The 25,752-nt window shown below is 42.9% G+C and overlaps 1 protein-coding gene across 21 annotated transcripts in view; it reads right to left on the minus strand.

Moving 5' to 3' along the window:
- The window catches only part of DNAH6 (dynein axonemal heavy chain 6), a 192,113-nt gene that overhangs the window by 158,745 nt on the left and 7,616 nt on the right, over nt 1-25,752 (minus strand). For all 21 annotated transcript variants that reach the window (XR_005600162.1, XR_005600164.1, XR_005600163.1 and 18 more), the window contains 9 exons: nt 23,604-23,871; nt 23,224-23,358; nt 23,012-23,135; nt 20,863-21,007; nt 15,309-15,477; nt 14,100-14,216; nt 7,779-7,979; nt 7,174-7,294; nt 78-229 (listed from right to left, as the gene is read on the minus strand). Coding sequence is in view for 15 of the 21 variants with exons in the window: in XM_039543463.1 (XP_039399397.1) it covers nt 78-229; nt 7,174-7,294; nt 7,779-7,979; nt 14,100-14,216; nt 15,309-15,477; nt 20,863-21,007; nt 23,012-23,135; nt 23,224-23,358; nt 23,604-23,871 (1,432 nt within the window). In the remaining 6 variants the exon portion in view is untranslated. The remainder of the gene's footprint in view (nt 1-77; nt 230-7,173; nt 7,295-7,778; nt 7,980-14,099; nt 14,217-15,308; nt 15,478-20,862; nt 21,008-23,011; nt 23,136-23,223; nt 23,359-23,603; nt 23,872-25,752) is intronic.

Genomic DNA, 25,752 nt, shown 5'->3' on the forward strand with positions numbered 1-25,752 from the left:
GTTGTATCACTGGGCAGTCACTGACCTTAGCAAAACTGAAATGGAATAAATTCTTGCTATATTGCCTGTAGACTTACCTCCAAGCAGCGTTTTGGTGACGGTATTAATTTTTCTTTCAGTTTTCTAGCATCTATAAGCAACAAGCCTAAATTTCTTTTCTGCTTTATAGCTAAAGCATCTTTGTGTTCTCTGTGATATTTCTCCAGTTGTTCCGCAAAGAAATCGACACCTGTGTATTATAATGACAGTGTCAAACTAAAAATAGCAAAGAGTCCTGTGGCACCTTATAGACTAACAGACATATTGGAGCATGAGCTTTCGTGGGTGAATACCCACTTCGTCGGATGCACGAAGCTCATGCTCCAATATGTCTGTTAGTCTATAAGGTGCCACAGGACTCTTTGCTGCTTTTACAGATCCAGACTAACACAGCTACCCCTCTGATACTTGAAACTAAAAATAATAACTGACACTTTGTCTGAAAAGTGCTTTATCAAAAGTGTATGCACAATTGTATTAGATAGTTGCAAACAGAACAAAATATGTCTAGAACTCTGATTATCTAAACAGAAACAAATGCGGACATGTGCTATTCAATAGAACAATGTACTGAATCTACAGACAGAGCTATGTGTCAGTGTTTCAAGAGATAGACACAGACCATTCAATTTGGATAAAACAACCTTCGCCCAAAGCTAAAACCAAGCCTTTTGAAATTTAAGTTCTATAAAGTTTTATTTACTTTTTCTTTTTAAAGGTGTCATAAACAGATAGTTAAGGGTTAATGTCTCTTTTACCTGTAAAGGGTTAAGAAGCTCAGTAAACCTGGCTGACACCTGACCAAAGGACCAATAAGGGGACAAGACACTTTCAAATCTTGGTGGAGGGAAGTCTTTTGTTTGTGCTCTTTGTTTTGGGGGTTGTTCGTGCTCGGGACTGAGAGGGACCAGACATCAATCCAGGCTCTCCAAATCTTTCTGAATCAGTCTCTCATGTTTTAAACTTGTAAGTAGCACAGGCAAGGCGTGTTAGTCTTATGTTTGTTTTCTCAACCTGTAAATGTTCCTTTTTTGCTGAGAGGATTTTACCTCTGTTTGCTGTAACTTTGAACCTAAGACTAGAGGGGGGGTTCCTCTGGGTCATAGGAATCTGATTACCCTGTAAAATATTTTCTATCCTGATTTTACAGAGATGATTTTTACCTTTCTTTTTCTTTAATTAAAAGTTTTCTTTTTAAGAACCTGATTGATTTTTTTTCTTTCTTGTTTTAAGATCCCAGGGAATTGGGTCTGGACTCCCCAGGAGTTGGTGGGGGAAAGGAGGGGGGAATGGTTAATTTCTCCTTGTGTTAAGATCCAAGGGGTTGGATCGGTATCACCAGGGACTTGGTGGAAAAGCCTCAAGGCAGCCCAGGGAGGGGAAGGTTTTGTGGGGACAGGGAGTGCGCCAGACACTAAATTTCTGGCTGGTGGCAGCGTTACCAAATCTAAGCTAGGAATTAAGCTCAGAAGGGTCCATGCACGTCCCCACATCTGTACCCAAAGTTCAGAGTGGGGGAGGAATCCTTGACAAAAAGGTCTAACATTTGTCCTCACTGAGTAAATAAACATAAAGGGAATGGGGACCTACTCTGGTTTATGAAAGGGCAGTGGGTAGGGAGAGGCTGTGCCAGGGCTGAGGGAAGAAATCATCTACTGGAGGGACAAAGGTGCACTGTTGCTGGAGGCAGTGGCCCTTGTATGGTGCAGGTAAACATCAGTACCTGCCTAGCACACCGGAGGAACACTGAAATACTTGTATTTCTTACTCAAAATGCCAAAGCACTAATCTGACTGTACACCAGGGCCATCACTCTATGAGACAGTGCTGTATCAGAGCTCCTTTTGGCATCAACACTTCTGAAACCACAAATGTCAGCTTGAAACATCAGAAGAGCATGCACCCTGGGTAGATGGATCCTTTTGAGGTCTGGATGTTGGAAGGATTTTAAGGCATTAGATCAGTGGCTCTCAACCTTTCAAGACTACTGTACCCTTTCAGGAGTCTGATTTGGCTTGCATACCCCCAAGTTTTACCTCACTTAAAAACTACTTGCTTATAAAATCAGCTATAAAAATACAGAAGTGTCATGCTGTTACTGACAAATGGCTGACTTTCTCATTTTTACTATATAGTTATAAAATAAATCAACTGGAATATAAATATTATACTTACATTTCAGTGTATAGTATATAGAGCGGTATAAACAAATCATGACATTTTAGTTTGTATGGACTTCATTAGTGCTTTTTATGTAGCCCGTTGTAAAACTAGGCAAATCTCTAGATGGGTTGATGTACCCCCTGGAAGATCTCTGAGTACCCCCAAGGGTACGTGTATCCCTGGGTGAGAGCCACTGCATTAGACCACTGAGTGTCTCTCAAGGGTACATGTGAAACTTCCATTTCTTTCTTTGCCTTAACTGTCTTATTAATTATTATTATTCACAGACAAAGAACCACACTAACTAGGAGTTAAAGTTGAGATCACACACAAGTAATTTAGGGTAACACACATTATAGGGATGTTATGATTATCACAAAAAAACCCCAAACATTACAAAAACTAGGAAATGCAGAGTTAAGGTTAAACTTAAAAGAAATTAGCACATTGAGGAATGGAAAGGCACAGTTCAGGCACCTTTAACCTAAGGACACAACCTTAACTCTTGGCTGTAGTGACACCATGTAATAACAGGCCTTAATCCTAATTGTATGGCTGTTAGTGCTTGTGGTCCCAGAGAAGGCTAAAGTGATTTTTAAAGACACAGTAGTTTTCTCATACTTTCCCCTCTCATGACATCACTGTTGAACAGTGAAGATTTTTTTAAATCCAGCAGAAGGCAGCAAGGCACTCTCATAGTTGTTGGGTGGGCAAGTGTCCAGCAGATTCTCTCTTCAGCCTCTGTCTAGTGTGTGTACAGATTTCACAGCAGCGGATGACTCAGGGCAGTCAACACTGGAACCTCTTCTTTCTCAGTGGCTCTGAGGGCCTCGGGTTTGGTAATAATACTGGGCAGAGGGATGCTGCCTGAAATAAGTCGTTGTCTTTTTGCTTCCTCTCTTGGGACAGGAACACACAGATCCAACCATACAGAGTCACCCTGGACTCCTTTTATGAATGGAGGACTTTGTCCATTTTAGAATTAAAAAGTTCATTGCACTCAAAAAGAAGGTCTTTGATTATAGTTTTGACATCCCTGGACAGGGACAGGAGCTAGGAAGACCTTCTTATTGCCACTTATGTGGCGATAATATGTGCTGTAGCATCAAGATACATCCACTGCAGCTTGCAGGAAAGTGTGAGCCATCCGCTGTCCCTCAATCATGATGGGTTTTGTTCCCCTCAGTAGTCCTGTGGTAGCTTGTCCACAAACTGAGACAGCTTATCCCCAGTTCATGTAATCATACTCGGAAATGAGGTAATATCTGGTAATAAGCCAGGGAGGATGACAGACAAATTTGCAATTGAAGAGGCTGAGTTTCTTCAGGTCCTTCTTTCTAGGTGTGAATTTGGGAGGTCCCTGCTTTTTTGACGTTTTCTGTAGTGCAACTACTACAACTGATCCCAGTGCTGTTGGGAATAAAGGTATTTAAAAATCCTATGGTACCTTCTGTCTTCTCACTTGGATGTGGTCAGTACTGATGCTGGTGTATGCTCTAGATCCTTTGCAGGCTTTAATGCTCCTTCATTTATTGGCATGCATAGCCTGTTGGGCATAGAAGGCTGCAAGATTTCCAGGAGCTTGTGAGATTTCTCCTGCACCACTTCTAGTGGTATATCCAGTGTCTCTGTAATGCATTTGATGAGGTCCTGAGACACCTTACGATTATCCACTGAGGCAAGCATAGATGGATTTACTGTCTCATCAGAGAAGAATGAGCAGATTGCTGTGGGGACCAGTTGTTCTTCTCCTTAGAGTCATTACTCTTCTTTGCTTTCCTCCTCCTACCTTTCCAGGATCTGAGGTTGCACTAGTTGACCTACCTGAGATATAGACTATATCAGGGGTAGGCAACCTATGGCACGGGTGCCGAAGATGGCATGCAAGCTGATTTTCAGTGGCACTCACACTGCCCAGGTCCTGGCCACTGGTCCAGGGAGCTCTGCATTTTAATTTAATTTTAAATGAAGATTCTTAAACATTTTAAAAACCTTATTTACTTTACATACAACAATAGTTTAATTATATATTATAGACTTATAGAAAGAGACCTTCTAAAAACGTTAAAATGTATTATCGGCACGCAAAACCTTAAATTAGAATGAATAAATGAAGACTCGGCACAGCACTTCTGAAAGGTTGCCGACCCCTGGTCTATATTGTCTCTTTAGGAAGAGGACCTGTGGAAGGGGCAGATGATGCACACTTGTGTAACACACTGCACACTACAGGGCATGCAGCAGGGTTAGGATTGGGATACAAGTACTGGAATGGGGAATGTATAGGAAGGTACAAGGAGAGATGTACACTGTGAGTCCAGGTCAATTCCTATTGTCCCTTATAGAATCCTCCCTAGAGTCCTCTCCTGACTTCAATTCTGCTACAAAGCGGGGTAAGGAGGGTGAGTAGGAATTGACTCTCTATTATGTCCAGACAGGGATGAGGAGGAGGGCTGTACAATCATAAGTGCTCTCTGAAGGGATGAAATTGGTACTGGAGATACTTCCTTTACTGGCTCTACCAACAGCTCAGAAGATGGTTGTTTAGATATCATCACCCTCAACCTCTGGTACAAGGCTCACAGTTAAATCTCTCATTATTGTATAAGCTCTGGGAACCAAGACAGCAGGTACTGATGCACTGGGTAATATGGAACATGGTTCCAAGGCGACCAGTATGGAAGTGGTGGGTACCAAAGCTCTCGGTACTGAGATGCGAGGTATTGAGGTTGGTGCTGAAGAACAGGTACTGAGAGAAACGCGATCTGCAGGCTTAGTGTATACTGCTGTAACTCTCTTAGTAGCCAGTACTTAGTGCCAGAGGGGCCCTTTTCAAGTTTTTGCCCTTGAATGGTTGAGCCTGAGATGAGTCAGAAGTCTGGTGCACCAGAGAAGATGCCCTGTACCCTGGCCTGTCTTTGGAACAGTGCTCCTTTCTGCGTTTGTCAGAGGACATCATCACCAGAATGGAGGCAGGTGATTGGGGTCTCCTTAGTTGATGTAGGCCGAGAACTGAGGATGGAATTTCAGCTCAACAGTTACTCCCAGAGAGGGTCCGAGAAGCTAACCAGAGGACTGTGGTCTAGCTACATCCTTGTTCTCAGTGTCCAAGGAAGCTTGCCTTGAGCACTGTGAGAGAAACAAGTTTTCTGAGTATACTTGGAGGAGTGACATGTGGAACATACTCAAGGATATGTCTCGCCTGTAGGCAAAATAGGCACCAAGTGTTCCCATCATTAAGTGGCACAAGGGAAAGGTTTTGAACCCATGGATTTCACTTCTGCCATTTTGCTACAGCCCCTGTACAGGGCTGGGGGTTGTCTAGTTTAAAGACTAATGGCTTGTCTACATGGGGAAATTAGTGTGCAGTAAGTTAGGGTGCGAATTTAAAGCGTACTCGCTACTCTGCACTAACACCCCATACAAACATTCCTACTGTGCATTAAGAGTGCCCTTGGGCAGTTTAGTTTAACACATGCCCAAAGTGCATCAAGCTACTGTGCACAAAGGCACTTTTCATGTGCAGTACGAGCATCCATGCAGGCAGTTAATGCAAAGTAGCCAGTGTGCACTAGCTACTGCTGGCTTTTCCCCCCCCATGTAGACCTGCCCGTTAAACTAACTAAGAAATATTTTTTTCTATATACACAGTTTTATAGCTAACAGGAAAAGAACTAACTGTATGAAGTAACAACAAACTAAGTAATAAGATTAGCAACTAACAAATGCTAGTGAGGAGCAGAGAAGCAGGAGGACACTGCAGGTTTTCATCTCACTGCCAAAGGTGGTAACATGGAACTGAAGGATGGTTTGGCCCACTTCGCACTTTATGCCTTGTGCTGTGTGATGGGGTGTACACACAACACACTGGGATGGGAGGTGTTAAAGGACAGTACTGGGCCCATCTAGCTCAGCCCCTCCAATCCTGCAGCCCGTGCTCCAACAGGAGGCAGGGTTGAAAAGGGAGCAACCCGTCTCAGAATGTGGGAGGCTGGGGAGGAGTACAGACCTACCCTGCAGCTTCCTGCCAAAAGGGGCTAGAAATGCCCCCCTGAAGCACCAGGACTGTATGCTGAGCCCCGTTGGGGCTGATGGTTTGGTTTCCTTTTTATTTTTCTTCATTTGGGACAAGAAGCAGAGGGAGCCGTGGTAGGAAGTGACCCAGGGAGAGTAACTCAGAAGCTCCACTCCCCACTCCAGGGGTCAATGCTGCTGACACTCCTAGGGCCCTGGGTCAGAGTAAGGTGGCGCGGATGGGCCCAAGCTCGCCTATCACTATCCCATGACTGAGTGGACACTAACCCTAGGCCACCCAGCCCACCAAGGACCCTACTACAGGAGGCACAAAGATTGCTGGGGGGCCCACTGGTGGCCAAAAGAATCTGATCTCACATGCATGTAGACAATCACTTGAGAAAGAATTCAAAATTCAGAGGGGCTCATATGCTGCCTATCCCTGACAACCCCTTCCACTGCAGAGCAGAGAAGAAAATGGGAGCAAAGTGAAAACAGCTTTGTGCCTATCGATATTTAGAATAATCCTGGCAGAACAGAGAACAGATAAGACGTCAAAAGGTGCAAACTAAGACTCAGATCCCACAATCAGATGTGCACAGACCCCTGCATAAAACAGCCCTGACTTCAAAAGGATTCCACAGGGGCCACCTGTGCAGATCCAGCTGCAGGATCAAGGCTTAAATACAGCTTATTCCACTGTTGCAGATACAAATGGAGTTCATTCCATTGTTATCTTGTGTGTACACATAGTCATAGATTATTTTGTGTGAGAGTAAATAAATATTTGAACCCATGGCTAATGCACTACTCCGCTGGAAATTGGTTTAGAGCACATTTATAACCAAATCAAGAGTAAATACTGCAGATATTTGCTGCAGTAACACAGAAAACAAACAATGAAATATTACTATCTGCAAGAATCTTAGTTAAAAATTAGAGAAAAAGACAACTCACCATGTTCCTGCTGCTTCAGAGCTTCCAAATCAAGACTTTCATTTTCTTTGAAAAATAACCGAAACTGTTCAAAAGTGTCTGCATATAAGTTGGCTGCTTCAAATGCTGAATACACAGTTTCCTAAATGTTACACAAAAAAGTCATTGTACATAAGAATTTGCTTGGAGCAAACTAATAGAAGAAATTAAAACAATTCTACATGATATATTGACTCTACTTTTAGATACTTTAAAATAAAATCTCTGGAGGAACTGTAAGGTTCAGTGCATTGGTAATGGAACAGTGGTCTTTTATCTCTAGGTCGCCAGTCTGCATCTAACTCAGATCAATGGTGAATCAAACTCATTGCCATCTAAGGTCAGTTGGGTGACCTGATTGAAAATCTTGGGTAGTGTCAGTCCATTTCCTTGTGGACAGGTGCCCATGAACATAACTGGGGTCTATTAGCCCAGTCTCAGCAAAGATTGGATAGGCATGCAAACGGTACTGTTGTATCACCCTTAGCCATGCCTAGGAGAAGTACCTGCAGAAGAGACTTGGCACACAGTGGTATTGATTAATTCATGTTTAACAAAAAAATCAAATCTGAAACTGAAACCGATACCTTTATTTGCTGGATGATAGCTTGCAAATGCTTGTCATCTTTAAACATGGTTGATAAACTTGGTCCTTCACCACAAGTCTTTTCTTCAGTTTTGTTATTAATAATAGGACGAGTAAAGGCATCAAAGTATTGATCAGGTACAAGATTAGCAACAGACAACACAGTTGCCTGAAACTGATTAATAATATCTGCAACACCTTCCTGTTAGACAACAGAAAACATCATTAACACCCTTTGAATCCTTCTGAACTGTGAAACAAATTAGGTGTGAAACATTTCCAAAATATAGTGCATTCATATGTATGCAAAGGTCTACAGCAGATTGTCAATATATCTCACTTCCAGACCAGCAGGAATGGGGAGTAGTGGAGAGGCAACATGCTAAGCACTGCTCTTGCCAGATAAGATACTAGATGGAGCCTCATAGGAAGAGCAAACAGGGAGAACCCAGAAGAAACCATCATTCCCCACTACAAAAAATACAGTAGGAGCCAGAGGGCACTCTGCTTGTAGAGAAGAGCTTGTTCCCACTGCCAGCTGATGCAGAATCTCACTGTTGCACCATTGGATGTGGAGGAAGAGCTTAAGAAAGCTATGCAGACTCAGTTAGCCCAGGTAGACACTTTAATGCAATGGCTGGCTTGTGCTAGTGCATTAAAAATAGCTATGGGCAGGTTGAAGCACTTGCTAGCCACCCAAGTTCAAGCCCATCCTACCCATGGACTCCAAGCCTCTGCCAGTGCTGCAGTGTTCACACAGCTCTGTTTTAGTGCACTACTGTGAGCTCCTCAAGCCCAAGTCTGTCTACGTGGGCTGGGAGGCTCACTCCCAGCTGCAGTGTAGACATACTCTGAGTGGCTACTGTTGTATCGTTGGGGGCAGTAGTTTTAAGAAGAAATCACTTGACACACAGAGAGCTGTGAACCTTAAAGGCAACCATTTATTTCCACACACTGAATTAACCAAAACCAGCCAAAACTGGCTGGGCTATCCCCTAATAAACTAACTCAGTTGCCATAGCAACAACAAGGTACTATTACCACGACAACCAAATACACAACATATTCCTCCCCCCTTAATAAGAACATCCCCTAAACTAGAGAAGGAGGGTAGACTGCCTCCACTCCCAGCTAAACCCCGGGGATTATTTTGCCCCATAACCATGGGTTCGCCCTAGCTAAAGATCCAGCCATTGAGGAGGCCTTCTGTCTCTAGGTGGATTACAGCGAACTTCTGGTGTTGTTGCACCCAAAAGTGTCTTGGGTGCAGGCCTGACAATGAGCTCAGGGTTCGTAGGGCAAATGGGTGAGGAGGTGGTATCAGCTCGTCCCGGGCAAGGGGGTATCTCAGCCGCCGGCAGTAACGAAGGATAACAGTCAGGAATAGGTGATTCTTGATTCGGTGTCTTGCCAGAAGAGGTGAGGTCAGACAACTCAACTGAAGATGTGTCCTGAGGACTGGTATGACCTGGCAGCAGCTGATCTACATGTAGCCGCCAGGTGAGATCCTCTGCAGTCCGGACTGTGTAGGAAACAGGCCCTGTTTGAGCGATGACCGTGGCAGGGACCCATTTAGCTCCAGAAGTATAATTCTGAGCCAAAACTGGCTGTCCTGGGCTAAAGGTTTGGTCTTTTGCTCTGGGTGCACACCTGATGACTTGCTCTTGTTGCACAATTTGTCTGGGTTCAGAAGGTTTCAGCAGATTGAAGCAAATCTGCAGCTGTCGTCCCATCATTAGAAAGGCCGGGGATGCCTTGGTCATAGCATGAGGTGTGTTTCTGTAGGATAGTAAGAAGGTGTCCAGAAGTTTTTGAATGGATAATTGTCCCCTTGCTGATTTCAAAGTTTGTTTCACTGTCTGCACAAATCTTTCAGCTAATCCATTGGTGGATGGATGATATGGTGCTGAAGTGATGTGGTGTACCTCATTTGCCTTCATAAAATTTTGAAACTCCTGAGAGACAAACTGCGGTCCGTTGTCACTCACAAGTTGTTCTGGCAGACCGTAATGACTAAAGAGTCCCCGTAGTTTTTGGATAGTACTCTCTGCAGTAGTGGACTGCATTATAGAGACTTCCTGCCTTTTAGAATGGGCACCACCTCCTTCAAGGGGGCCAGCGAAGTCAACATGACTACGTTGCCACGGGTTTTCAGGCCAGTCCCATGGGTGTAGGGGCGCCCACTGGGGTGCATTCCTGACACGACATACAAGCTCGTCTTCTCTTCAATAACACTTTCCAATTCAGGCCACCAAAAATAACTTTGTGGAATTTCCTTCATGCGCACTATTCCACAATGACCAGAATGTAGCTGTTCTAACATCTATCATCTCAGTGGTGGTGGGATAATGACACATCTCCCCCATAACAAACAACCAGATTGGATCAATAACTCTGTCCTCCTGGACATGTAGGTAACAAGGTCAAGTGAGACCGGAGAGGTTCGTTGAGATTTTCCATGCATCACCAGGTCCATAACTTGGGACAATACTGGGTCAACACGAGTTGCCTTCTTTATCTGAGTAGCGGTGATGGGTGTATTCTCTACCTGTTCAAAGTAAAAGATTTCCTTTTGGGCAGTATCTTGATGTTTGACTGGCAAAGGCAACCTTGAGAGACCATCCACATTGCTGTGCAGAGTGGATTTCCGATATCTGATTCCATACCTGTGCGCTGAAAGCAACAATGCCCAACGTTGCATACAACTAGCAACTAATGGGGGAATGCCTGTGTGGGGCTCAAAAATTGAAGTCAGAGGTCGATAGTCTGTGAGAAGAGTGAACTTCCGCCCGAACAGGTACTGATGAAACTTCCAAATTCCAAAAACGATTCCCAATGCCTCACGTTCGATTTGGGTATAGTTCATTTCTGCTTTGCTTAGAGTGCGTGAAGCAAAAGCAATAGGTCTCTCTTCTCCTGAGGGCATAATGTGTGACACGACTGCTCCCACTCCATAAGGGGAGGCATCGCAGGCCAACTGAAGGGGTAAGGATGGATCAAAGTGTGTCAGAACTTCAGAATTTAGCAATGCATCCTTAGCTTTGTTAAATGCAACATCACACTCTTCAGTCCACTTCCAGGCCTTGTTCTGCCCAAGGAGTTTGTGAAGTGGTTTTAACAGTGTGGCTAACTGTGAGATGAACTTTCCATAATAGTTCAGTAGACCTAGAAACGAGCAAAGCTGGCTAACATTGCGAGGCGGGGAAGCCTCCACAATAGCCTTAACTTTTGCAGGGGCCTCATGAAGACCCGTAGCATCAATGATGTGTCCCAAATATTCAACAGAGGGCTGGAAGAATTCACACTTGTCTTTGCGGACTCGTAGGCCATACTCTTCCAGACTCTGCAGGGTAGCCTCTAAATTCTTTAAGTGATCCTCCTCATTACTTCCAGTGACCAGGATGTCATCCAGATAGCACTGGACTCCTGGCAAGCCACACAAGATCTGGTCCATAGCCCTCTGGAACAGGGCGGGAGCAGATGTTATTCTGAAGGGTAGGCGACAGTGTCAATAAAGTCCCCTATGCTCACAATAGTCAACAACTCTTGGGACTTTTCATCAATATGCATCTGTAAATATGCTTGCCTCAGATCAATCTTACTGAACTTTTGTCCCCTAGCAAGGCCCATGAAGAGGTCATCGATACGGGGAAGCAGGTTTTGCTCTGCACACAATACCGGGTTGACAGTGACTTTAAAATCACCGCAAATCCGGAGGGAGCCATCTTTCTTCACTATTGGAACGACAGGAATCGCCCATGGGCTATGAGTAACTGGTATTAGGACTCCATTGGTGACCAGGCACTCCAGGTCCACTTCAACTTTTGGCCTGATGGCATATGACACAGTTCGGGCTTTCAGATATTTTGGTTGACTGTCAGGTTTAATGTTCAATGTCACAGTGATTCCCTTCATACTTCCCAGATCCTCTCCAAAAACAGCAGCATGTTTCCTTAGTATAGCAGTCAGACCAGTTTCTTCTTTAGACATTTTGTGCACTTCTGCCCAGTTCAGCTGAATCTTCCTAAGCCAAGACCTACCCATTAAGGCTGGTAATTACCTCTTACCACAAACAGTGGCAATTTAGCAGTCTGTCCATTCAGCTCCACTTTAACGTCAATAGTGCCCAACATGGGCACAGCTTCTCCAGTATAGGTTTTCAGAACAGTTTTTGTTGCTTTAAGTGGAAGATGCTGTAGCTTTTCTTTATACACAGTCTTGAGGACCAGCGAGATGGCTGCCCCAGTGTCCAGTTCCATGCATACAGGTTTGCCATCCAACAACGGGGTTACCCAGTATTCATGTGAGCCCACTGCCAAAGACAAAACGTGAAGTGGCACTTCTTCTTGCGATGAGGTGTCACCTTGATCATCCTGGGTCTGCTCTAGGGTATGCAGGTTTCTCTTTTTGGTCGGCCAGACCACAGGCCTCTTTCTTTTTTCCTTTTTTTTTTTTTGTTTACAGGCACACTCAATGTGTCCCTTTTTGCCCCAGTGTTGACACATCAGGTCCTTACACCAGCATTCTGATGCATGGTGACCTGGCTTACCATAGCGGTAACATTCCTGACTCCCCACAGTTTTGTGGGTAAGTTCTTGTGATACCTTATGCACCCTAGGTAATGCACTGATGGATTGTGCCTCCTTTGTAGCCAGTTCCATGGAGACTGCAATATCAACAGCCTTCGGTAAGGTAAGCTGAGCCTCTGTCAATAGGAGCTTCCATATAGCTTCACTGTGCAGGCCACACACTGACCTGTCACGAAAGGCATCATTTAACATCTCCTTAAATTCACAGTGTTCTGCAAGCCTTTTTAAAGTTGCTACAAATTGTACAACTGTTTCATCTTCTTTTTGGTCTCTTTTGTGGAACCTATATCTTTCAGAAATTACCAGTGGTTTTGGAGAAAAATAGGACCCCAGGATTTCCACAATGTCACTGTAAGATTTGATATCAGGCTTGACAGGGTGTAGTAAGCTGCATAGCAGGGAGTAGGTCTTAGCTCCTACAACACTTAAGAATATTGGCACCTTCTTCTCTTCTGTAATGTCATTGGCAATAACAAAAAGCTCAAACGCTCAGTATACTCATGCCATTGCACTATAGTCTCCTCAAAAGGTTCCAGTGGCCCTGTAAGGGTAGCCATGGTTTTAGTTTCAGGTTTCACAGTCAGTGCAAACAAGCCAGTTCTCACCCCTTCCAACAGCAAAAAGGTTGTTTTTTTTGTTTGTTTGTTTGTTTTGTACCTTGACTTCTACTTCCTTCTGTTGCTGGGGCAGCACAGGAATCCCACCCTCATCACCACTTTGTCGTATACTTGCAGGCAGTAGTTTTAGGAACAAATAACTTGAGACACAGAGAGCTGTGAACCTTAAAAGCAGCATTTATTTCCACACAATGAGCTAACCAAAACCAGCCAAAACTGGCTGGGCTATCCCCATATAATCTAACTCAGTTGCTATAGCAACAAGGTGCTATTACCATAACAACCAGATACACAACAGCAGGACCGGCTCCAGGCACCAGCCAACCAAGCACGTGCTTGGGGCGGCACCTTGGGGCGGGGCAGCGCTTAGGGTTTTTTGGGGGGGGAGGTTCGGCTGGGCGGTGCTCGGTTGGGGTGGGGCTTGGGCGCGCGGCGCTCGTGGGGCGGGGCCGGGTGGCGTGGCACTCGTAGGGGCGGGGGCTTCAGGCCGTGCGGCGCTCGTGTGGGGAGCGGGGGCAGCGCGGCGCTTGGGGGCTTTGGGCGGCGCGGTGCTCAGGAGGGGCGGGGGCTTCGGGCGGCGCGGTGCTCGGAGGGGCGGGGGTTCGGCGCACAGCACTTGCGGGGGGGTTCAGCGCACAGCACTTGCAGGGGGGGTGTTACGGCGGGGTGGCGCTGTTTTTTTTGGCTTGAGGTGGCAAAAAAGTTAGAGCCGGCCCTGCACAACAGCTACTGTATGAGGCAGCGGTCTGTATTCCAAAGGGCAGCAAGGGGAGACAATCAGGTAGAGAGTATGTACAAATGTGAGATGTCACTTGTGAGTGTGGGATGAATCCTTAATGCATCCAGGTATCTTTGAGATCCAGCGCACATTTTCATAGTGAGGGAGTGAAGGATCCCAAACATACAGGGATGGATTCACTAGGATGCCGTGGCTATTTTGCACTGCTCTAGTGACCAGGCAGCAAAACAAGATTTGCAGCTGCTTTGTGTCTCTGGAGTCCATAAAAACAAGCAGGGCACACCAGTGAATCTGGCCCACAATCCTGACATTTCTGTTCAGTGAAATTGATTAAAACATGCAACTAAAAGATAAATTGATACTTTCTTACAACAGACCTGGAAGTCATCCAAAGATGGTGCAAACAACAATGCATGGATCTCCAAAATTAACTCTGTAAGAAACATGGGCAGAAATGATTCTTCTTCATCCTGCCCTGCCGTCCCTGACACAGCCTGAAACAAAGAAACCAAAACAATACAAATTTCAAAAGATCAGGAAATTTTTAAAAATCTTGGGTGAAAAATAAACATCACTTTTTCTCTATGACCCTGCACATTTCTTTTAAGCAGACAAAAGAAGAATGAAAAAGTCTGATAAAACAAATAAATGTCAGAGGCCAACCCTGGATTCATTGAAATCAATGGCAAAATTTCCATTACTTCAACGGGAGCCAAACCAGGCCCTAAACTCTTTGTGAACAAACTTGAAAAGACAGATTCTTCTGATCTCAATTAAATTGGGTATAAATAAAGATTAACTCTGTCAAAGTCAATAGAATTACATCAGTGTAAAACTGTGGTAAGCAAGATCATAATAATCAAGCCCTTAGAAGAGTTCCTTGTCAGATAGCAGCAATTTGTACCCCTTGCTACAGATCAGAAATTTGCCTCCATATATGCATGTAAGTGCATGCTTTTGCTCCTTGGTACCATATCAAACGCTGAGAATTTGTGAATATATTAAAGGGTAAAAAAAGCACTAAAGAAAACGTCTGGAAGAAGAGAAATCCCATATAAAGTCTGAGATCTCAATTCAGATATACAGGATTGTTCTCAGTTCTAGGAATTTAAATACAAGTTTCTTTGCAAAGGCCCATTTGGCACGTATTGTTTGCAAATGGGATGGGGAGGGAGAGGAGGATTACAAACGTGTAATTTTTTGTTTCTTTACTGCACTGTAAATACTATAGCAGCCGTAGATTACACCTAACAGTGCACTACATTACCAACAGTAACTTTTGCAGGACAATGAAAGTTGAAGCTCCTTCTAAGAAAACGATAATCAGCATAGATTCACCTATTAATGAGATTAATGCAAGAATTTTAACTTTCCTAACAAAAATTTCCTCTAAGCTTCATTTTGAAACCAACCTATAAACAGAAAAATATGCTACATGTAGGCTAAGATTGCAGTCATTGGTCCTGCTGAGTACTCAGCACTTTTGAAATCACGGCACTTGTTTATATGCCTCATTATGGACCAAAGGGATTTTATGCACTCATTTTTTAAAAACTTGGCCTTAGTTTTCATTGAAACAAAATTACCTTTTTTTCAGAGACTTCAATTTTTTCCTCCGTATTCCACTTCTGTATGACATCTGCAGCAGGTGTCCTTTTCAACTTATCAGAAAGGTAGTTCAAAAGAGTAGTGACTGATTTTACTGCCAGGACATGCATGGTGTTCACTATTAGGTAGTCAGCAAGACGGATAAAACTTGAGGGACAGAAGAAGGAAGTGCAATATTTTGTCACTTTCTGTGAATACTACAAGTCTCTGTGACAAGAGCGTTTGATTTTTATGGAAAGGTATCCTTATACTTTCAAAGAGCTGATTCCTAAAGTCCTCACTCATTCCTCACTCAGGCAAAATTCCCATTAACCTTACTGGAACATTTTTGCCTCTGTAAAGACAGAGTAAAAAATGAGTAAGGATTTCAGGATTTGGACCAACAATTCTCCAACAGAAAGCAGAAAAATACCTTTAATATGCACAGCATGCATAAATATACAGAAGAAAAGAACTTTGAGAGATGGTTTTGTGATAGACTTACAGAACAAATTAGAATAAACTCTGAATTACTTCACATTTCATATCAAACTCAAAACAGCTTATGACAAAGATGGGTGAGCCAGATTCACCAGTGCATTGCAGCTGCTTTGTGCTGCTCTGGGTTTAGGTTTTGTATCGCCACACTAGCGGAAAGCTGATGGAATGTACTGTCAAATCTGTTCCAGCAGTATTTACATAAGTGATAACTTGGTTTCATCTAGAAAAATGGGAATGTTCCTTCAAGAAACAAATTTTATTATGTGAATTCAGCAACAGAGCCTCCATTTAGGGCTGTTCTACCATAACAAGAAATAAGAAGCTCTCAAAGTCAGGCAGTATAACTGGGCTTTTTGTTAACTTAAGACATCTTAACTTTTTCTCAAGGATCACCCCTTATTAGCTGAGTCACCAAACAGCACTGCCATAAATGCTAAAAGTGGCATTTACAAAAACTGATAGTTTTGTCAGGCAACTCTAGAATTTGATTGTAAAAGTGAAATTACAGTACAAATGATTAATTACCATACTGTAAGTATACTGATGTTCAGTCTATTAGATTATTTTAGTTCTTAATTATTTCATTTCATTACTTCTTTTTTAAACTTCCTAATTGCACAGGGTGGATCACCATGCCAAACAAAAAATGTGTTTATTTTATTTATATTTTAAAAGAGCAAAGTTTGGTTTGCTCCTTTTTAAAAAAAAAAAATAGTTGAAACCCTGAACCCAATTAAGTTAGTAAGGTTGCAAAGTCAGCACAAAAACTGGCCTCATTTATAAAAATCATGTATCAACATGAATGCATGAAAACATAAAATGCAGTACTCAACTTTCACCAATAAAATGAGATTGTCAATCATATTATTGTTTTCTGAAATAGTGATAATTCTCTCCTAAGCAGAAATGTTAATGCATAGATGTATTGCTGGACATATTGTCTAGTAGAAAAGAAATGAGAAGAAAGCACTAATATTTCTGTCTCTTACAACACATAATCATCAATCTTAATGAATGGAAAGTGGCCAAAATGAGCAAAACTGATGGTGGGACAAAAATGTTAATTAAAAATAATCTTAAAAAACAAAACAAAACAAAAATAAAAAAACACTGGACCAGTGTGCAGAACCTAGTACCCAAAGGGTGTCAGAAGAAACCTTAGAAGGATTAATCATATGATGCCACTGAAAAGTATTCAATCACTTGTCTGTCTTACAAATCTCTTCTATGGAAGTGCATGTTCTTTCTGTTTGTGATGATCCTGTAGTCCCCTGAGGGCAACCTGTGACATAGCTCCTTTTATTTAATATGGCTCTGAAATGTAGCAGCTTGATGTAGCATTATAACATAGTCTCATTTCAAACAGTGCTATGTCAGTGCACACTAGGGATCTTTCAGTGTGCATCAGCATGGTCCACACAAGCCAGTTAGTGAGCAACATGCTGGTGCACACTAGAATTTACACCCCAGCTGGTTTACATTAATGTGTAGATAAGTCCTTACTATAGCCAAGCAATTGCATCTGCGCAGTTAAGGCTAAAACAAGCTTATATTATATATCCCTATTTTAGCCTCCATAACTTATTCTTTTTAAAACATAGCCACACTCAAGCTCTTCCTCACACCCTACCTCATGTTGCTTTTTCTGAGCAGCTGGAAACACTCTACACATCTTTCTACTGACTTAAACTGACTCTATATGGACCTCTTCCTTGGTGTGTTTTCCACACACACCCCAAGAACACATGTTGATGATATCACTGAAATCAACTTTCTTGGTAAGTTAATCTTCACTGGCAAGGGGAAGAAGACCATTAAGATCTGCCACATTGTACTGGGGTAATAGCTTTTAACTCTGAAAATGGCCATTTAGCACAGAAAATGTCAATACCAATCATACTTTCTAATGCATTAGTGTGAATGTTTATGAATTTGTCCTAAAGCACTATACAGGAACCAAATTTTGCTAGTGCTCTACACAGGAAGCACCAAAGTTGCTCAAATATTCCAGGCACCCTAAATAATTTTCATGGCCTAGAGACAATAAGTTTGCACCAAATCCCTGTGAAAATACAGGCCTCATGTACCCAGAAACTTTAGAGCAGCCCAACTGTTCCTTCCACCACTTTTTTCAGAGTTTCAAAGGTCAGTCTCTGCACAGTCACTCAATTTTAAGCAAGACAAAAGAGAGCACATTGATGCCATGTGGACCTGAGAAGCTGTATGGTCTGATAGACAAGTCTGGATATTTTTCCAGTTCTGCAAATATCTCCAAGTCAGTGCTGTTTTACTACAGAGGACTTTACAGGCATAACAGAATTCATTGTTTTTCCACTATTTACTGCTAATTATGACTCATCAACTTGCCAGCTAAAATCTTTTGACACAAATATATTAAATTAAAATTATTACATTTATTACTTTCATTTGTAGTGGTAGTATAGCACCAAGAGTTTGCAAGATACTTTATAAACAGATAAAAAGGCAAGTGATGCAATACTGGACCTTTGAAGTCAATGGCAAAACTTCTATTGACTTCAATAGAGTAAGGATTTCACCCATGGTCCCCAACCTCAAAGAACTTAAAAACTTCTAAAAACCTCAGGGGATGAATAGCTCAGTGGTTTGAGCATTGGCCTGCTAAACCCAGGGCTGTGAGCTCAATCCTTGAGAGAGCCACTTAGGGATCTAGGGTAAAATCAGTACTTGGTCCTGCTAATGAAGGCAGGGGGCTGGACTCAATGACCCAGGGTCCCTTCCAGTTCTAGGAGATAGTTTTAAATTAATGGAGATATACCTAAGGGCTAAATTGTGGTATGGTATCAAACCTTGTATAGCTGCATTGCCCCACAAGCAGACCAGGAAGATTATGACTCTGAGCTAGAGAGAAGTCCCTAGAAGGGGATAACAGCTGTAGCAGCGTGGCTATCCGCTCCCGCCTGGTGGGGCTTTAAAACAGCCCTAGGAAGGGGCTTTTGGCTGAGCTGACTAGGAAAGTGGCTGCAGCTGGAGGCCACGCCCCAAACTGAAGCCCTGGGGCTTATAAGAAGCAGGGAAGCCAGAGCCCAGACAGAGTCTCTCTCTGGCTCTAGAGAGAGATGGGCCTGGCTGCTTAGGGCTTAAGACAAGGTACCTGAGGGTGAAGCAGGGCTGGGAACAGGCCGAGGAGCTGGGGAAGCTCCAGCCTGGAAAGCCCCAGGCTGCGGCCTAGCAAAGGGCCTATAGGTACTGTGGGTTGCAGAGGGCAGCCCAGGGGTAGGACAAGGCAGCAGGTCCAAACCCCCTTTGCCTGTGATGAGTGGGCTGATACTGCAGTCTGCCCCAGGGAGTGGGGCTAGACCATGACTGTCAGTAGCCACTACTGAGGCAAGGCGGGGATAGTAGCGTGGGGTTCCCCTGGGAGGGGGAGACCCAACCATAAATAGGGGGCACCGGGTCCAGGGAGGGACGCCGGGGCCAGAGAACAGGTGGGTCACCAGCCTGCCGAGGGCGCTCCAGGGCTGGACTGAGGGACATTCCGGGACCAACCAGCGGAGGCGCGGCAGGGGTGAGTACCGCCCGCCTACACAGCCCTCACCTCAAAGAAGACATCACCAAATGGAGTGGGAAGGGGGCATGATCTATTATGCCCTCTTGAAGGGAGAGAGGAGGGGATGGAGAGTCAGTCACAGGGCCTATAGGAGAAAGGATATGGTAGGGGGAAGAGCAGGGGGTCACTGGAGAGACTCCAGTGCTAGACAACCAGATTTAGACATTTGGAGGCTAGCCAGTTTCCTCACCATCTCTTGAATCTGCTTGTTTAAGATCTCAGAACTCATGAAAGATAGTTATGAAGTGAGACCTTCACTTCTGCTCCGGTTCTTTTACACTGTGTAAAGGGGGCTTAAAAGCCCATATCTTGCCAGGAGAACATTCTCCTGGCTTAGGCATGGTGGAGAATGGCCATAAAGTTATCTCCCTAGAACCCCGCTGCAAGTACCCCCAAAAGGACATGTCTGAGGGCAGGACTGGCAAGTCAAGGCAGAACTGCAGCATTGCAGAGATTCCAGGCAGTGCCGCAGCCCATCGGGCCTCATGGAGAGGTGCTGTAACTTAGACAAGTCCTTAGAGATATCTAAATTATAGTCCCTAGAAGAGCCCAGGATGAGGAAGGCACAATGTTGGTTTGAGGCCACCATAACCCCATTCCAGGGCTGTGAGTTCTGCAGCACAGATTCACCCATGGTTCGCTGCAGGGGACCAAGCTGACCAATCCTGCAAGTCCACTTTGAAACATATTACTTGATTAAACCCTTCAGCACATATACCATCATTATGTGCAGACATACTACAGTAAGTATACAATTATCTCATCCAGCTAGATAAAATGGAAATGCCGGCTAATATAGTTGTGTAGCACATTTGTACATATAATGTAAAATACATTATCAGGATGTTTCATAGAAAAACATAATACAACGTAATGCACTAAAGCTTTATAACTATGTAGCCACCGGCTAAAATAATATTAAAAGATTTTATGCTTTGAAACCTAAGCTGATTGCCTGTAGGGATCAGGACAGATTTCCACTCCGCACCCTATTTACAGCACTGCAATACTGGCTGAGTGTCTTGTGAGGTTTTTTGCCCTTTTTTTTTTTTTTTTAAATCTGGCTCTTATGATTATATTTGAGATGTTATTTATTAAGCACCAACAACACGCATTGACGCATTTGATACTTGGTCCTTCCAAAGATTAGAAGAACTGATGGACTTCACAGATTATCAAGGTTGGAAGGGACTTCAGGAGATCATCTAGTCCAACCTCCTGCTTGAAGCAGGACCAATCCCCAGACAGATTTTTACCCTAGTTCCCTAAATGGCCCCCTCAAGGATTGAACTCACAACCCTGGGTTTAGCTATCTGGTATGCAGTTATTATTTGCTTATGATCAGTCCAACATATACTAATGCATTGTTTGTAAGGAACACTGCATTGTATAATTTTAACTATTATGAGATTATGTGAGAAGAAAGCATAGAACAACTTTTGCTACAAACACCAGACACTAACCATGTTAACCTTCTACAATGAGACCTTTTGTTGGCCTGTTCTGTGTAGGTCATTTTGTCAGCTGTTTCTCCATAAAGTTCTCTTTCATAATGAGGAATAACAAGGAAACTTGAAGCTGCTAATCCAGTTACCATAGTGACCTGTTCTGTATGGAAGATATGCGCACACATTAATGAAAATATTGCAAGTACAATGACATGTGTAACTGAAAATTCTGTAGTTACATAAAACTATCACTAAAACAATTCAGTCTGAGTTGAGTCAAAGCAAAGGGCATTTTTTTGGGAGGGAAAGGAAAAATACAGCACAGTACCCAAGAAACTCCACCAGGGAAACGGCGCAGAAATTCCCTGATGGAAGGGTTCATAGGAAATCCCCCCTTCATACCAACTCCTGCGGAGAAAGCAGAGTGCTCAGTTTCCAAGCCCTGTAGATCAGTGGTTCTCAACCATGGGTCCGGGGCCCTCGGGGGGACTGCAAGCAGGTTTCAGGGGGGCTGCCAAGCAGGACCAGCTTTAGACTCGCTGGGGCCCAGGACAGAAAGCTGAAGCCATGCCGCATGGAGTTGAAGCCCAGAGGCCTGAGCCCTTCCACCTTGGACTGAAGCAGAAGACTGAGCAATTTAGCTTTGTGGTGCCCCCTGGGGTGTGGGGTCCCGGACAATTGCCCTGCTTGCTACCCCTTAACAACGGCCCTGGCTTTTATATGCAGAAAACCAGTTGTTGTGTCACAGGTGGGCTGTGGAGCTTTTATAGCACGTTGGGGGCTGGGGAGGAGGCTCAGAAAGAAAAAGCTTGAGAACCCCTGGGGTAGATCCTCAAATATCCACAAGGATCTCAAATGACCCTTTAGAGGCCAAAGACATCTACACTGGCTTCTGGAAACCTGTATTTCTCCCCCAATTCCATCAGTTTAGGTAACTGAAACAAGCTATAGTGAACATAAATATTTAAATGTACACTGCAGATTTCTGTGTAGCTCTATGACAACTGGGCCCAAGCAGCTCCAGAAGTAATGAGGAGCAGAAGATAGCAAGGAGATCCAATAAACTGCCATACCCCACCACTAAATTTAAAACATTACAGTGACAAGCCAAAGAACATCCCTTTAACATCCTGAAGTAGCAATGTCAGCAGCAGCAAATGGAGAGCATTTCAACACATACTTCAGACCTCTTATTCTTTTCTAATTAAATAATTTAAAATATATACATTATACACAAGTAAACAAAAATTTTTTTACAAAAAATATTTTACAGTACAGGCAAGATCCTTAACTGGTGTAAACCAGTATAATGCTGTGGAAGCCAATGGAGCTACACTGATTTGCATCAGCTGAGGTTTTGGCAATATGCATTGCATTTAAACAAGTAGTCCTTTTAAAATAGTTTTTGCTTTTTTAAAAATTACCCACACATTTGGGTTTAAAACTTATGAGGCTATTAATTACAATCCTGAGTGCATCTTCATCAGTTTACATACACTCTTCTTGGATCTAATGGAGGCCACATTTGAAAATATGTATATGACTGATTGTTAAGGTTCTCGTTTTTATTTAGGCCCCAATCCAGTAAAGTATTTAAGCATATCCCGATAGCCCCACTGACTTCAATGGGACTACTCATATGCTACAATTAAGCACATATTTTAGTAGTACAGCGCACCCAGGGTATATCTAAACTGGAACAAAACACCTGTGGCACGGCCGTGGCTGGCCAAAATCAGCCAACTCAGGCTCAGGGGGTTAAGGTTTAGCTATAGAACTTCCTGGCACTGGAGATCAGAATGAGCCCGTGGTTCTCCTCATTTTGAGCAGGACGCAAGTTCAATTGTTTATGGAGGCTTAACCCAAACAATCAAAGCTGGATGCTAACATTATAATTTTTGAGGTGGCCTCTTATGGGAATTGTTAGACATTATTTATTATCAAATGGACTATAAATAGACATGGAAGAAGAGAATCCTAAAAGATGCACCTTTTCCACAATAGAATACATATTCAAAATTGTAACACCGTGCCTACCAGATTAAGGGGAAAATACTAGACTCATTCAAGAAAAGGTTCAGTGGCCTGGCATATAGGATAAAATGCACAATAAAGATCCACATGTCCTGCAGTCATTTCCTAAATGTTTAGTTTCTTTTCATACCTGCACTGACTGATCCATAAAAATAATCATCAGGAGTAAATCCAAATTCAAGCAGGGCAGTTCGACAAGCACTTCTAACAACTTCTTTCGCTAGCTCCCTGAACTCTGCTAGGCGGCTTGCCACCTGAAAATGATAGTACGCATAAAGAACCATGTAAACCTAATCTCTAAAAGAACATGTAAGGAACTTGGAACCAATGAAAACAGTTCACCTCATCCAGTTGTTTGAACTGAGTGCTTCTAAATTCCTCCAGGGTGTACGTGTAACCTTTCTCAATACGACAAAGCCCCATATCACTGATTCGGTAACACATTTCTTGAACGTTAAGCACTGCAGGCCGCAAGGACTGCCAAATAATAAGAATAGTTTATCAAGAGATACTTACAAATTAAAATCCAAACAAAGTCTTAGATTTACAACTTTTTGAAAATCACATTAGTATCCGATTTTATGTTTGGTAACACAGTACAGGATTCCTACTAGTTGAAAATACGTTAGGCCAGAACTCCATTTGAGAGGATGCATCCCTGTTTTAGCAATGACATTAGCTTTCTACTTCCTTCAGAAATATCATCATTAGCAAATACGTACAGCATTAACGATGAACAAGTTCTCCTGCAAAGCTTTACGGCACGCACTGATTTTCTTGGCACGGACATTTTTCCTCCACTCTGTAAATGACTTCAATTTGCAAAAGATAGCAAATATGGGAATCTTAGTAAATGTTTTGTGATACAGATATTCCTGCTCCCAGCGATCTAGCTGCATGAATTCAACTTCTCCATCACATGTGTGGATAACTGCTTTCTGGCTAATGGTGTAGTAGTCATTTTCGTTGATGCAGTCATAGCTTACAATTCTAAAAATAAATGCAAAGTTGATTTTAATAGGATACAAATGAATTCACTGATTTCCAGTAAAATCTATAAAAAAAACCTAAGGAGGTAGGCCCATTAAGATGGCTTTGTGACTGCGTTGTGCCACAAGCTGCAGCATTTATGACATCATTAATCAGCATGGGACCTTAACTTTGATCAACTAAATAGTCCCTTTTACTATAATGGGGCTATGCACATGCTTAAAATAAGTACATACGAAAGTGCTTTTCTGGATTGGAAAAGTATGCTCAAAACCTTGCAGGACCGAGTCCTGGAAAAGTAGCCATAAATCGTCTAGTCTGCAGCCTTGTACCCTGCCTTCAGACTGACAAGGGAGGTCGATTTCATCCTCCACAATCCCACCTGTGTAGTGGGAGATGAATTATGCCCTCGAGGCTTGGCTGGATAGCAAGCTCTGTAGTCTCTGGCTTTAACTCTAGTCTTTTCCCAAGTCCAGTGATCATTTAGCCACTAACAGTGCAACATCATTCACTCATTACTCAAGAGACGTTCATTTCCTCACAGAAAGGCCTCAACAACATTGTGAATGCCACAGTAACATCATATTTTCAATGCATACCCACGATGCATTTATTTATGGGATGGATGGTCCAAGACCTAGGTCAGCAGTGAGTATGGCATCTAAAGAGTTACACAAATGTTGCCAATTGGTCTGGACATGTTTTGATATGGCCCCAAGATGATTTTGTGGACATTGTGTTCAGTACATTCTTACATGCTCAGAATTCTGTGGATTCAGTGATCTGAAACTGGAATTAGAACGTTTGCTTAATTTAGCATCAATTCTCTAGGCAGCACACAGGTTAGTGAGTTCTTTGTTTTTTTTAATTCCCAACTTCTGGTGAAAGATTAGGGATGTTGCAGCATCTTTTAGTTTCAGACCAGAGTATTAAAGGGCAATCCATCAATGTTTCAGTTCAGATTCAGCATCACAGCCACCATCCTACTGAGAAGAACTGCACATGACTCCTTTTCCAAGTTTTTCAATAGCATTCTTTAAAATCAGCCAAAAAGAATTCTGCAGAGTAATATAAAGCTCTTCCATCACACTGGAGGTACAGTGGCCTGCCTCCATAGTAGGGTGACTAGGCAGCAAGTGTAAAAAATCGGGATGGGGGTGTATGGTAATAGGCTTCTATATAAGAAAAAGCCTCAAATATCGGGACTGTCCCTATAAAATCGGGACATCTGGTCACCCTACTCCATAGTAACGTTAGCACAAGGAGCCAAAGAATCCGGAAATTAAATATTACCATTAGCACAGCGGTTTGACCCAACTTTCTCCTCTATTGTTTTATCTATCTCCTTCTGACTCTGTTTTTGCTTGTTTGTCTCAAACTTTCTGCCTTTAGTCAGATGATCTGGCACCTCCTGAAATTTCTTCCAACTCATGGTGTCTTTATTAGCTTTACTGGAGGAAGTACCCTCTCTGTGATTAACAGGAGATACTATTTGTGGCAAGATGGCTGTTCTCATCCTTAATGGTTTCCTTGTATCTACCATATTACTGGTACCAGATAAAGGACTAGATCCTCGGCAGGTATATACCAATTTACAACAGCTGAGGATCTGGACCAACACATCACTCATACTCTACAGCCAGATTGTCATTAAGATGTGCACTTCTTGGCCTTGTGCTTGATAACACTCCTGAAACAGGTGCTCATCACTTTATCTAGCACACTTCATGCTATATTGATAACCTCTAAAGAATATAGTCCGACTTTCTCTTTATATCCAATTATAGTTCTATTAAAATATGAAGCAACTTTCTTAAAAAGTAACAGTTCCAATATAAACTATTTTTAAAGAATTAAATGGTAAAATGGAAAGAGGAAAAT

Source organism: Mauremys reevesii, linkage group 6, assembly GCF_016161935.1.
Source record: "Mauremys reevesii isolate NIE-2019 linkage group 6, ASM1616193v1, whole genome shotgun sequence".
Classification (NCBI taxonomy): domain Eukaryota; kingdom Metazoa; phylum Chordata; order Testudines; family Geoemydidae; genus Mauremys; species Mauremys reevesii.